Genomic DNA, 13,758 nt, shown 5'->3' with positions numbered 1-13,758 from the left:
CAAACCCTTCCTCACCAATGCATGTGCGGAACTGCGTGAAGAAGCTCAGGGTAATGGTCAGAGATTATGGGATCCTATCCAGCATGAGCTTTAGGCTTTTCTTATAGCTCTGGTAAGCCGCTCTCACTAGGCCGTTTGCCCCTCGGCCCGTGCTCCTGGGAACATCATCTATCCTATCATTGCTCGTGCTCTGTGCGACGGCAGTTCGCCCACCTTAGTCAAAATGTGCCTCTCAGCCAACCATCATGCCGGCCATTGCAGCTGTGCTGCTATATAATAATGTTTGAAATATTGTGCACCTAGGCCATCCTTTTCCACTGGCAGCTGCAGTCTACAAAGAGCGATCCATCTCCTGCCCTTATCCGAAATGAACCCTCCCAGCATGGTGTGGTGCTCTGCAAAGGTAGCGCGAGGCACGAACACTGGCAAATTATGAAAGAAATACAAGAGGCAGGGGAGTATTACCATTTCGAAAAGCTAAATTTATCCTTGGACAGTGAGCGGTAGAGTGCTCCAGAAAGCCATCTGTGGTCGTAGGGAGGATTTGGCGCTGGTCAGGTTCCCCTCTATGTGATCTTTTGTGGTGTGTTAAACACGGATCCCCAGATATCGAAAGACCCGAGGCTCCCATCTCACTACCTGGTCTCCCTCCATTACCTCATGTGGGGGGCAGTCCGCGCAAAGGGGGAAAACGCAAGATTTTGCCCAGCTAACTCCAAATCCTGACACCCGCCGGAATCCCGCTAGTATCTCTATTTCAGTAATCCCCCTTCAGATATCCCGAATGTAAAGGAGCACATTGTCGGCATACAATGACATTATATGGACTCCATCATCCAGAAGGACACCCCAGTCATCACCCTCCTGGCGCAGCCTGTGTGTCAGCGATTCTATTGCCAGGGCGAAGAGTAACAGGGAGAGGGGTCAACCCTGGTGAGTGCCCCTGCTTACTGTAAGAGAGGGTGATACATATTTTTCAATCTTAACTTGAGCGGTCGGCTCGTTGTAAAAAACACATTTGTAACTTTGCAGTCTACCCTCAACATCCATTTTCAACAGAGTGGCAAACACAGTCCCAGCCTTCTCTCAGTCCAGCACTAAACAGGCAGCATATGGCCATCTTCCCGGGGCCAACTCAATCATCCTGTGCAGCCTGCTAATATTGAGTGTGGTGGATTTGTCCGGGATAAAACCATTTTGGTCCTTGCGAACCAGGTGTGGCATGTGTTCCAATAGGCGAAGCACCACAACCTTGCTTAAGATTTTGTAGTCCATCCACAGCATAGATAATGGCGGTTGGAAGTCAGCTCCACCGGGTCTTTGTCTGGTTCTACCAGTGATACCAGCAGGGATTTGAGCATGGAGTGTTGTAATCTCCCCTCACTCAGGGCCGCTTGATAGACCTCTTACAGCTTGGGGGTTAGCAAAAGGTTCATAGGCCTTATAGAACTCGGCAGGAGAGCCATCCAACCCCGGAATTTTGAGTGTTGCCGCACCCCTAATCACCCCGTGTATCTCCTGCACCACTAGTTGGGCGTTCGCATCCGCGGCACCAGAGGGTCAAGCGCAAGCAGGTCTAGACCAGCTAGGAAATTTACGATGTCTGTCTGACACTTTGTCTGTGGGGGGCCCTATAACCCGCAGTAATACGCTGTCAAGGCCTCGTGAACGGCCGTCTGGTTAGTGTACACCTGGTCCAGGTGGTCTCTAACCATCGTGATGAGATGGGACAGTGTCACGCTGCGAAGGAGCCAGTCCAGAAACTTAGCACCCTTTATGCGCATCCTAGCCCGGTATGCTTTAAAGTCAATGCACCGTAGTTGCTCTATGAAGTGTGTGTGGTGTTTGGGAGTCCCAATCTGTGTCGGCAGCGCTGCAGAGTCTAACCTGGCTGCGGTCTCCTTTCATCCCAGTAGAGCCTTAGTCTTCAGCATATCCCTGTGTAGAGTAGATCTTGACCCCACTAATGCTCCTATGCAGCGACCTCTCTGTACTGCTTTCAAAGCCTCCCACTCCACCATTCTAGTGGTGGCTGTGTCCCAGTTATTTGCAATATATTTGGAGATGGATTCCCTTTTTTCCTCACGGAACACGTGGTCTTCTAGTAATGCAGGTTGCAACCTCCAGGTAGAGACTGGGGGTCGTGGTGCCCCCCCCCCCCACCTAATATGTACTAGCAGGGGGTTGTGTCTGAGAAGGTTTTTCCCAGGTATTCAGCATCTGGCACCTGCAACTGCAGTGTTTGGTGGCAAAAAATGTAATCTAGCCTGACATGTAGGCCGTGTCCTGAAGAGTAGCAAGAGTATTCACGGGACCCCGGGTATAATGCCCGCCAGTTGGCCTGTAGCGACCAAAGAATCGCCCATTGTGTGAAACACGCTGCCGCCCTCACCACCGGAGAGTACTACAGTGGGGGGTGTAACCGATCAAGGCGCGGTTCTTGGACACAGTTAAAACCGCCAACTTCCACCCAGGGACCATAGGCCCATCTAGAAAGAGTGAGGGGCAGATGCGCCAAGAAGGCCGGCTGGGCTGTATTTGGTGCATATATACTACCCAATAATACAGGCTTACCATCAAGCAGCCCCTCCACAAAAACATTCCGCCCCTCAGAGTCTATGTCAGTAGCTATTTGTCTGCATGCGACTCCCGGTTGATCCCACACAAGGGCACCTCTTGCAAACCCCGGCTAGACGGTTCCAGCCAGCGCTTTTGTTGCTGGTCGCCGAGCCTCATGAGTCTCTTGCAGCAATGATATTTGCGCTCCACACCGCCTAATGTATTGCTTGTTGTTCCCATTCCTTTTACATTCCAGGACAATATACTAATACTACTCGTTTGTGTGTAGTGTACCGGGGGTATGGTGGGTGTATGGGGTGGTTGGGAGGGACCTCCCCAGAGCAGCACAGTAACACCCATCATAAAGTCCTTTCTGAGGATGCTATCTCCCTTAACAGTGGCCTTCTGATCATTGAATCTGCATCGTCTAAACAAACATGAATGATTAAAAAAAAACATCCCAGGGTGGTATCCGGTGGTATAACTGCCCAAACAGCGAACAAATTCCTACTAAGGGAGCCTACAAGCTACGCCAGTCTACAGCGATGCAAGCGCGTGCGAGAGGGGATGTGCCCTGGGATACCCTTGTGAGGTATCTACACTTGTGCCCTCCTAATGGTAAAACCCTAATATAAAGTGAAACAACCGGCAGCAAACAGCAAGTGATAGCGACCCATAACTACTATGGCATTGTACTGTACCTATGGTAGGCTGACCAAATCGGCACCATCCCATCATGTATGTCTCTGGGGACTACTAAATCAACACTTCCACCCCGCCTCCAACCCCCGACAGCGCCCGCACCGAGGGGAGAAACAATACAGCAGCCTGAGCAAAAGAAAGCAGCCACATACAAACCACTGTGGTACCCAGGAGGGTGCTTCGGTCTAAGCCCCCTCCCAGACCATGAATGTTCAAATGATGTAATCAGCAGTCTGAGTTGTGAAGTCCGGAAGGGACAACGATGCAGTACTGTGTTGGGGGGGTCTCTTTAGTGCTTATTTCCAGGTCTTGATTGTTCAACGCCTTTGTAGGGAGGAGGCCCTTTGAACGGTAGTCCAAGCCACCTCTCTTTCGTATGCTGGGGATAACACAGACAGTAGTGTCCTGTCCACCTTACTCACCAGTCGCTGGGGGCCACTAGAACTGGATTTTCAAACTAAGGTACAACAAGGTTACGGTCCGATAGACCTCCCGGCAGAGACCAGCAGGAGGGGCCAGCCACACAAATCCAGTTGATCGTACCCGTGTCCCTGGAGGACACACTCACTGGTCAACACTTCTCCAGGACGGCATCGACTCCACATTTATACTGTACTGGACCTCCAAGGTCGGTGGGAGTCCCCGCACGCCGGTGCCCCCCTTCCGTAGCTAAAACCAGTGGGAACCAGCCACACACTGTGCAGTCCACTCCTCCCGTGGGCAGCGGGCACGAGCAGTCCGGGTGACTTTTCTGGAGGAGGTCAATTGCAAGGGTAGGGTTGTCACCATCTCCGCTGGACAGGGCGGTTCTTAGGGAGCTCCCGTGCCCTCCGCAACACTCCGTTGGGTAACAGAACATTCCCAACATGCAGCGCACCCCGCCCCTGTTCACTAACATGCTTGCTCCCGTGCAGCGCACTCAATTCCATTACAATGAAACGAATGTAGAAGGCGTAACATTTGATAAGAAAAATGACGTGACAGTGACATAATCGAAACTAGGTGTAATAAGGAATAAGAGAAACATGATTGGTTAGAATTATCAGACATAGGTGGATCTATAAGATAATACTTGGCATAGATGCGCGCGCGGCAGCATGACGTGTAATTGACGTGCAACTAGGGGGTGAAGGGGACTTGACATTTAGCTCTACATGTGGAGACGAGAAGTCTGGGGTCAAGTCATCCTAATCCCAAATCATATCTAACATCCTATGTTTAAAGAACTATGTTATCCACAAGGAAGAGACTCTCGGACAGAATCTATTCTATACTGACTGTGTGCGTGTACAAGCGTCTAAGTGTCTATATGAGATGCGAGGGGCAGAAAACCTTCCATGGCAACAGGGCTATGAATCACTTGCAGGAGGACGGAAAGGCTGAGTCCTTTGCTTGTGAGCTAAAGGAAATGTTTACCTAAATCACTGGACAGGAATGCATCGGCTGAAGAGCAAAATAGATAATTCGAAGGTGAAATACAACTTCTTGGCAGACAGGCGAAAACTAGCCGAGGCAGGCACCGTTAGCTGCACAGGGAGTAGGACAAAGTTCATGGATACAGATGCGAGCTCAAGCTGAAGCTGTCAGAGACAGAGAGCAGGGAAAGGCTTTGAGGACAGAATCGGGCCTACTCGCCTGAACTGTAAAAATGGAGTAACTTAGCCATGTAAAGTCGGTGGCCTTTCATACTTAGGAATCGAATATCCAGCCCATAGATGGCGGATCTGACAGAGAACATGTTGACGGTAGACACACATATGTTTGCGTCTTAGAAACTGGAACTGGAGGGAACATACATGTACTTGTAACATGCATATAGAACCGTTGGGGTCCAAGATAGGGGACATAACGGATCAGGAAAATCCACATTTCCACAGTGGGGTCACCTCCAGGAACCTCTTGGCGGCTACTCCTCTTAAGTATCAGCACACATTGGCCAAGAAGTCAAGCTGGAGGAAGAAAGCCAGGCCACAGGTCCTCCAGGGCTACTCAGCCTGTTTAGGGGCAGGCACGCTGTGTCCAGCCGCCCCCCACCTCAAGTCCAGTGGCGAGAATTTCTATCCCCTACGATGTGAGTCAGAGGGTCATCCAGTAGGGAGGTGTGGTGCCCTGTCAGCACTGCTTTTGACCCAGCGTGACCACAGGCCCAAAGATCAGGTTTGCTTCCCACAGCAGTCCCTGGAGCGGCCCCCTTACCACGGGGACCTGCGAGGCTATAGTAGTGGGGTTTTGCAGGGTTCCGACATCAGGGCTTCGTCGTAGAAGTAAACACTTTGTTGGTGCTGGAGCCCGGCTGGAGGAAGGCCAAGAGGTGTATTACGCACCTGCCCCAGGGTTGCACTCCTGCCGGCATTCTGCATGCAGTAATGTGTCCTGGCAACAGCCACCCTTCGTAAGGTGGCTCTAGCCAGGGTGTCGCCCCTGGGCAGCATCGGCTTTCGAGGGCACCATCGGGGCAGGGTGTCTGTCACCTCCAATGCCAGATCTGTGTGCCGACGTCAGGAGGTATAGCCCAGCCTCTCGGTCCCCACACCAGCAGGCCACACTCACTGGCGGTTTCTGGGGAGTCACATATGGTCACCCAGGAGCAAATTAGAGTGCATATCCAGGTGCTGTCACCTGCCGCCACTTTGCCTGGACGTCTACAGGGACCCGGGTCACGGTGATTCCTTCCGGATCTCGGCTCGGCAATGCAGAGCCGACTTAGCCTGAGTCCGCCATCTTCCGCGGCTGAGCCACACCCCTGTCTCTTGTGTAAATGTTAATCCTTAAATACTTTTTAAATACAAGAAGTAAGATAGGACTTCAGAAGTTGTGAAACACAGGTTGGCTTGGCTTTAGTGCTCATAAAAATTCCTAATAGAATATTTTGAACTTTGAAACATCACACCTCCTGACTATAAACATTGGAATTCTGTCTATGACTTCATAAAATTTGCAAAACGTGGAACGGTTCTTGCCTTTCTTTTCCAGAGTTTTTCCAGACCGTCCTCAGTGTGTTCCCTTTTGCTTTTTCATTTTATGTGTCCATGGTGTGTTTGGGTCTGAAACCAGACTAAGTAGTGTTGAGGAGTTAGTGGTCGATGGTGAGGTGTCTGTTGATGACTTTCTCTTAGATTTTGATTGTGGCTTGGCAGTGGCACAAAGCTGATCTAAGAACCCTGCCATGTCTACTTTAGATACTATAAGATCCCTCTGGGCTTTGCAGTATAGAGATCCTGGTTCAACTACTTTTTGTGGTGGCATACGATCACATGGATTAAGAGGATTTTTCACTCTGTATGGAGAACAACGATTTTCTTATTACTCCCCAGACACAAGACCTAAACGCAAGGCTTTGGCTGCTCCTCTAGAAGGCAGAAGAGCACAACCAAAAAGAACTTGATAATTCTCAGCTACCCCTCTCTATCATCCAAGAGTCATCAGGTCAAGCGGAGAATCTCCTTTTTTGCCTCGCATGAGTGTCCATTACATTGGACCACTGGCAAATTTGTACAGAAACCTCCAGTTCATTCACCCAAAAAGGAAAAACATCTGCTCTTGCGGTAGCTACTCCTCCTGAAAATAGCAAAGTAGACTGTCCCAAAGGTATCATGGATTCTATTCTAGATTTATTTTAATAAGGAAGAAAATAGGGAAATGGAAACCTATAATGGCCCAACGGCAATTGAATGTTTCTGAAAAAAATCCTTTTGTTTGGCGACCCTCACAGAAGTCCTTCTGTGTGTTTCATGTACTGCCCTAAGTGGCAAGGCTATGCTCCGGTGTGGTCCAATGCTTACTGTGATCTAGAACTGTTTCAGGGAGGGGCTGGCCTGTTTCTGTTGCAGCAGGGTCAAGACTGATTTGCACATGGCCTTGTCCAAACTGAGGTGGCATGGTGAGAAAAAGAATGATTGGTTGGAATGCTACCCTGAACGATTGCCAGTAGTTCTTTTATTTTTTGCACATTTCTTTGCTGAGTTTTTAAACAGTCAATCCATCGCAAAGTATAACAGATAAACAGACATGCAAGAGAAATAAACAAAAGAACCAGCAAACAAATACTGGATAAGACATATTGACAATTGTAATTCAAAAGTAAAATAATATATCAAACAAAATATGAGCTTGTCAACAACAGTAATTGCCGTCACAGTTTAAGTTACTTCTCCTTGTGTAGTCATAGCATGGTTTCACCCTTCCTATAGCCCAAAGATTCACAGTGGTTAGACTTAGTGCATCATCTCCTCCCATCACCTTTTGTGTGTTTAATGAGTCCGCATATCTGTATATGGAAAATACCAATGCTGGAGAGCTAGAGCTACAGGTAAGTAGATAGGTTAATTTGATTTGTGGAGAAATCCTGAGAATGCCTGCTTGTAGCCTGAGAATGCTAGCTTGTGATCCACACTCAAGGGATTTTGTACTTTATATGTGTTGGGTGAAAGCCGCATTACCTACTTACCTCATTTTATCATTCATCTGGGCACTTCTAAAAACAACTGCTAGACGTAGACAAATTATGAGAGTTATTCTATGGATCGAACATGGGTTTCTCTTTGCTTTGCTCTGGGACTACTTCATCCAATGGCAGAATGTTTCATTGCTTTAATTGCTTAAGTAGCTATCCTGAGTGTACCAAATGACTTGCTTCATGTCATTAAGCAAAATGGATGGTTTCTTTGAAATTAAAAGCACACCTGCAACAGTAAATAACATGTTGAAACATTATGTAAAATCACATTTGTGTCAATGGGTTATTCTAAATTTCAGAGAAGAATTAAAGATTGACATGGGTACACTCCTAGAGCGGCGACTACTTATTAAAGAAAGTACTATTTCCCATAGCTGTAGTTTTAAGGTTCCTAAAATGATTATTTTTATTTTTATCTTTAGACACAAAGTGGAATCTGATGTATGCTTGAGAACCGTTGATAGCTTACTTTCTAGCTTAAAGAAACAGCTCACCGATACTGTAAGTAGCCCTTAACACAACATGTTTAATTGATCTGAATTGCAACATGCTTGTAATACTGCTGACGGTATCATCACCCGGGCTTTGCTGATTTCCAATGTGTTTATTTTAAATTATTTCTAAAATAACTTTAAATGAATTTTGCTACATAACAACGAAATACAAATGTTATTCTTTATTCAGAATTTCTTCACTTTAAATCTTAAGAAACAATGGGGCTGATTACAATGACAGACGGGCTTCAGTCTATCCACCATCGTTTCGTATTTGGGATTGCACGCCTACAAGGCGGCAGTCCCACAGTACGAATTACAATGCGACCGCCACCGAGGCGTTCGCATTGCCTAGGTTTTGCTTTGTGATGGGTGCTGCTGGCTGCAGCACCCGCCGCTATGCAAAAAAGGGACCCTTTACATATCCCTGCAGTACATGGCAGGCACCATGCGGTGCAGGGATATGTAGAGGGGCACCATAGGTGCCCCCAAGTTCCGTGTCTGTGGGCCAGGGATGAGGGGGGCCCGCTACGGACCCCCAAAGTCCCTTTCCACCTGCCTGTTCATGGCGGGTTAGCCTCCATGAATAGGCAGGAATAAAGGGACATCGCAATCCCTACGGCAGTGCCTGATAAGTACCGCCTCCATTGTAGGGACGATGAGCCCCTCCGCCGCACCGGTGGGCTCTAGGAGCCTGTTGGGATGCGTGGCGGCCGGGCTTTATGACCGCCACACATCCGCCCGCCATCATAATACGGTGGGCGGTAAAATTAGTTACGATGGCGGGGAGACCACCACCGACAGCCTTTTGTTAACGGTTTCCCCACCATTGTAATTGGGCCCAATGTTAATTTGAATATATTAAAAGTAATTGCCAATGTTATTAAAAAAATGAGTTAATAATGCTGTAGTATTTTCTTTATTCCACATTTAAAATCACTATTTTAAATTAATTCACGTTAATAGTTACCATTAAAATATTTTTGGTTTAATACATTTTTTAACTTTCCCTTTACTATACCATAGGGCAATCACCACCCCAGTTGTGTAGATCTCTTCCTATGTTTTAAAACTTACAAGTAGTATCTTTATACTTGTATGTTATGCTCCTCCCCCTGAATTCAGGGAGTGGGGACATGTAAGTCTACACTGATGATTAACGTTACACTCCTAAATGGTGAATAGCCAAAAGTAGGAAAATTACTCTACTCTAAAGTGTAAGAATACATGTACACTTGTAGATTTACTCATGTGTAAGTTCACCTTTGTGAATAGCCCTCTCAATTCTCATCCAGAGGAATCCTCATCATAGTCATAGGAACACTTTATTATATATATACATAGATATATACATGCACAAAGCTTTTCAATAAGTAAGTGTGCTTTAATAGAAAAAAACTGTCTCTTCAGTCTATCAGATTTGAAAAGGTGTGATAATTCAGTTCACCAACCAGGTCATTCGCAATGAGAGACTCCGTGTGCTTTAGGGCTTGTAGCGTAGTCCAGTAATTTACTGACAGAAAGGTTTTAAATTTTTCTATCAGAGTGCCTCCACTTTTTGTGAAATGTCCTATCTGTTGCACCAATAAATATCTAAAACAGGGGCATTTCTTAACCACCTGTAACGACATTAAACAACAATAGTTATTAGCAAAATCAACGGTTGTATAGGAACAATGAAGCACCATGAACATTACCTTCGCCAGTGATGCCTTTCGGCATCTCACCTTCAGGAAAGTCTAACCTGAGGAGACCTTTGAGTCTGTCTTCAGAATGGCTTAGTTTAAAAAAGAGGGGTGTGCATCATACCTCCAGCTCGGAATACTAGAGAACGTACTCCTCTTTAGGAGAAGTGACTCTGGTGGTTAACCTATCTTCCACTCTATTACCGCGGAGATCAGACTCTCCTTTTTCTGCAGCACCACTGACATCTGTGGTGTCTTTGACGTCCCCTCATCTACCAAAAGTCACCGCTAGTACTTCAATGTTTTCCAACCTCTGCTCCTTCCAAACCCTCAAAGGAGAAAAGCCAACACAAAAGGAAAAGGCCTCATTCTAGAAGTATTTATAGGAGTGATCCTTTTCTAACTCCATGTGCTCGAGAAAAGAAGGCAGTCTTGTAGGAGCAAGTCTTGCACTCATGAACGATCACGTAGATGCCTTCCTTCTTCATGATCATCATTGGACCATCAGGGATTATTCGCTGTCTGATTTTAGAAAAACCTGCGTCATGGATCTTCTTCTAGACCTCATCACATCGGTCTTCTGAAGCCTGCAGTGCAGTTGATTCTAACAACTGCTTCTGTAAAGTCTGCTCCACCAGGCTAAATAAAAAATATAAGCCTGCAGATCAAGATGCCTTGTTCTTCAGGACTGATCCTGAGCCAGATTCTATCATGTATCGGCAGCCACAAAATCACATGGAGTGGCTCCGTCGTCCATTGCTCCTCCAAACCAGGAGAGTAAGAGAATGGGTTAAGTTAGCAGGAAAATGTGCAGGACATCAGCTACATCATTGAAGTCTCCCTGTGCCACCTCATTACTCTGCCTGTATGATAGATCTCGTTGAGATTCTCTAGGGCATTTCACTGAAAATCCGCCAAGAAAAAACTGGCTAGATTTTCAGGAAGTCCTACATGAAGGAATGCTGGTATCTAACCAAGTCATCAGTGCTGGTGCAGGTTCCTCAGGTTTGTTGCTCCATGGATATTGTCATGGAGTATGTTTGAGACTTAGGGCCATATGTAGGAAGCCAAATACCGGTCGGTAACGGCCGATTTTCGGTAAATATCCCGTTACCGACCGGTATTTAGGCTTTTGCTATGTAGGGGGCATATTTCAGGATTCGGTAATTTACCGAATCGGTAAAATTACCGAATCGGTAAAATTACCGAATCGGTAAATACCGAATCCTGAAATGATATGTAGGGGGAGTGTCTCGTTGGTGTGGGGATTCGTTATTTACCACCAACTAAAAGTTGATGGTAAATGACGAATACCTGTAAAAAAGCATTTTTGTGCAATTTGAAGTGTGCAATGTGGCAGACATACATGCCCTTAGGGCATGTATGTGCGCCACATGTGCACACATGGACGAATCAGGGGTGCAACAGGGTGTCAATGTGACACCCTGCCACCCATGATACTGCCTCCCCCATTACCGATTCGGTATTTACCGAATCAGTAATGGTAACTGGCTTCCCATTCATTCCTATGGGCCTCCGTAATGGCAACTGGCTTCCCATTCATTCCTATGGGCCTCCAGGCCCATAGGAATGAATGGGAAGCCAGTTGCCATTACCGAATCGGACATTTACCGATTCTTAAATACCGATATTTACCGAATCGGTAATAATTTACCTACATTACATTTACCGATTCATAAATACTGAATCGGTAAAATTCGGTATTTAAGAATCGGTAAATGTAATTTACCTACATATGGCCCTTAGTTCCTTTGAGGTCTGACTAGTATCAAACCTTAACCTGAGCAACGGATTTTAAACCCTCCTTTCTACTGTAATTCTTTATTTGACTCTCATGAATGTGATTAAATTAACAGAATGTAGACAGAAATGGACACTCAAATGGCTGTGGGATTTACAAAGTAAATAGAACAGGCAGTGCGTCACTCAGTGGGTTTCCCCCGCCTTATTGGTTGCACTTAACACCGCATCATCAACAGAGGTGGCAAGAAAGTCCTTGAAAGGATAAGGAAGCCAGTAACCATCTGCAGCCACTGGGACCTTACCTACAAAACAGTAACTCCTCTCTTCCCGCTACGGTGGAAAGTATTGTAAACCATCTGTAAGAGTGTCAGAGGAATATTGTTCAGAATGAGTATTCTCTGAGATTCAAATTCCCCTCCTTGTATTCCATCCAAAAGTTCTCTCAATATCATTGAAAGCTGCTCTGAAAGGAGGTAAATATCTTACTAGAGCAATATTCAGTGCAGGAGGTCCCTCATCACGAATATGGACGCCGCAGTTCATTACTGTTACTTTCTCGTTTGAAATAAAAGTCCAAAACAACAATACCGATGCTTACTCAGTCTACAGTCTACTGCAAACAAATGGATTAGGGAAAAGTTCAGGATGTTGGCTTTACACCAGATGTATCCTCAATTGTATCAGGGGGACTGAATATGTCATAGACTTTTAGGGGGCTGCTTTCACATTCCTGTAATAAACATTTAACGTTCCTTCCCTTCAGCCTGAATGTATATCCCCCCATCTAGAAACCTGGTTAATAAGAGTTACAACTTTGGAGGAAGCGCTAAAACAATTCCATTTGATTTTAAACATTGTTTGCCTCCATGTCAACCTGAAAAATAATACCACCACCACTCCATTTAAAAGAAATACACTTTTTCGATGCGTTTGTTTACACCCAGGTAACTTGAGTGTGTTTCTTCACAGGAGGGACTCATCTCTCCATCTGAAGTGTCAATTCAGATACCATAGCTTCTCGGATCAATGGCCTCTTGTATTTTTTTGGTTCCTCATGTCAGGCTTCACATGAGGCCACTGTAGCAGTGCCTGGAAGACAAATGGAGTGAGCCTATGCGCAGCTGAGAAAACAGACTTATGCTGTTCCAGTTAGTGATCAAGTGCCAGTCGACAACTCTGCTGAAAGGACTAGACTGCAATTCTCAACAATTAGGGTATACCCACAATCCCTGCCTACAGAACATCTCCTTTACAAACCTCTTTCTTTAGAATGTTGGTGCAAAAGACCTTCTTAAGGGTGTTAAGAAAGTATTTCATCCTACTAAACTTCCCAGCTCCACCTCCGGAACTAACCAGTGTCCATTCCAAGACCACAGTTTGAGCCTATACATAAGGCATTCTTGAACCATTTGATCTGGAAATCTGCCTTTTTGGTGTCTTTTAATTCTGCTTGTGAGTGAGTGAGATTCAGGCACTGCGTTCCCAGGGACCTTACATTGTGTTCCATAAGAATATGGTGGTGATGGGACCACAGAAAGTACTCCTCTGGTACGATTTACCTCAGGTGGACCCTGATACAACAGTAATGGGAAGTCCCTACTTGAAGCTATAGATAGTAACCCACTAGGGAGTGGGGAAGGAAACAAATCCTTTTGTTTTATTTACCCTCACACACCCTAGTGGTGTCATGCTTCATCATCGGGTCACCCTAACGCCTAAAGGTCAGGGTGGGCTCAACCATATTCCAGGGAGCTCTTAGTGGCCACGGGAATTAAAGATTAAAAAATCCACAGGCAGATCCCAGTTTCCCTTTATTCTTGGATCTGTCAGGGATATTAAAAATAGAGATGAAAGGCTCAATTTAGGGTATTTTGGTCCCAAGACCCTAGTGCCAACATGTTTCAGTCCGCTTTCGCCCCTAAAGGGTGCAGGACTTTCTTCAGGGCAGTGAAAACGTCCTCCCTGGAAAGAAAAATAATAACAAGGAAATTTCCCTATACTTCTGTTTATAAAGGGCAGGTAGCTGCTCCTTTTCTCGACCAGAGTATTTTATCTTTTCTTATGCTGTATCTGTGAAAATAAAAAACACAATGAAACC

The 13,758-nt window shown here is 46.0% G+C and overlaps 1 protein-coding gene across 7 annotated transcripts in view; it reads left to right on the top strand.

The window, feature by feature from the left end:
* Window positions 1-13,758, top strand: part of CENPU (centromere protein U) — a 620,628-nt gene that overhangs the window by 472,359 nt on the left and 134,511 nt on the right. For all 7 annotated transcript variants that reach the window (XM_085641915.1, XM_085641914.1, XM_085641912.1 and 4 more), the window contains exon 11: window positions 8,140-8,218. In XM_085641915.1, the coding sequence (XP_085498041.1) occupies window positions 8,140-8,218 (79 nt within the window). The remainder of the gene's footprint in view (window positions 1-8,139; window positions 8,219-13,758) is intronic.

This window comes from Triturus cristatus, chromosome 2_2 (assembly GCF_964204655.1).
Source record: "Triturus cristatus chromosome 2_2, aTriCri1.1, whole genome shotgun sequence".
In the NCBI taxonomy this organism is placed as follows: Eukaryota; Metazoa; Chordata; class Amphibia; order Caudata; family Salamandridae; genus Triturus; species Triturus cristatus.
The sequence above is the reverse complement of the archived record's forward strand: the minus strand, read 5'-3'. Positions and strand labels throughout refer to the sequence as shown.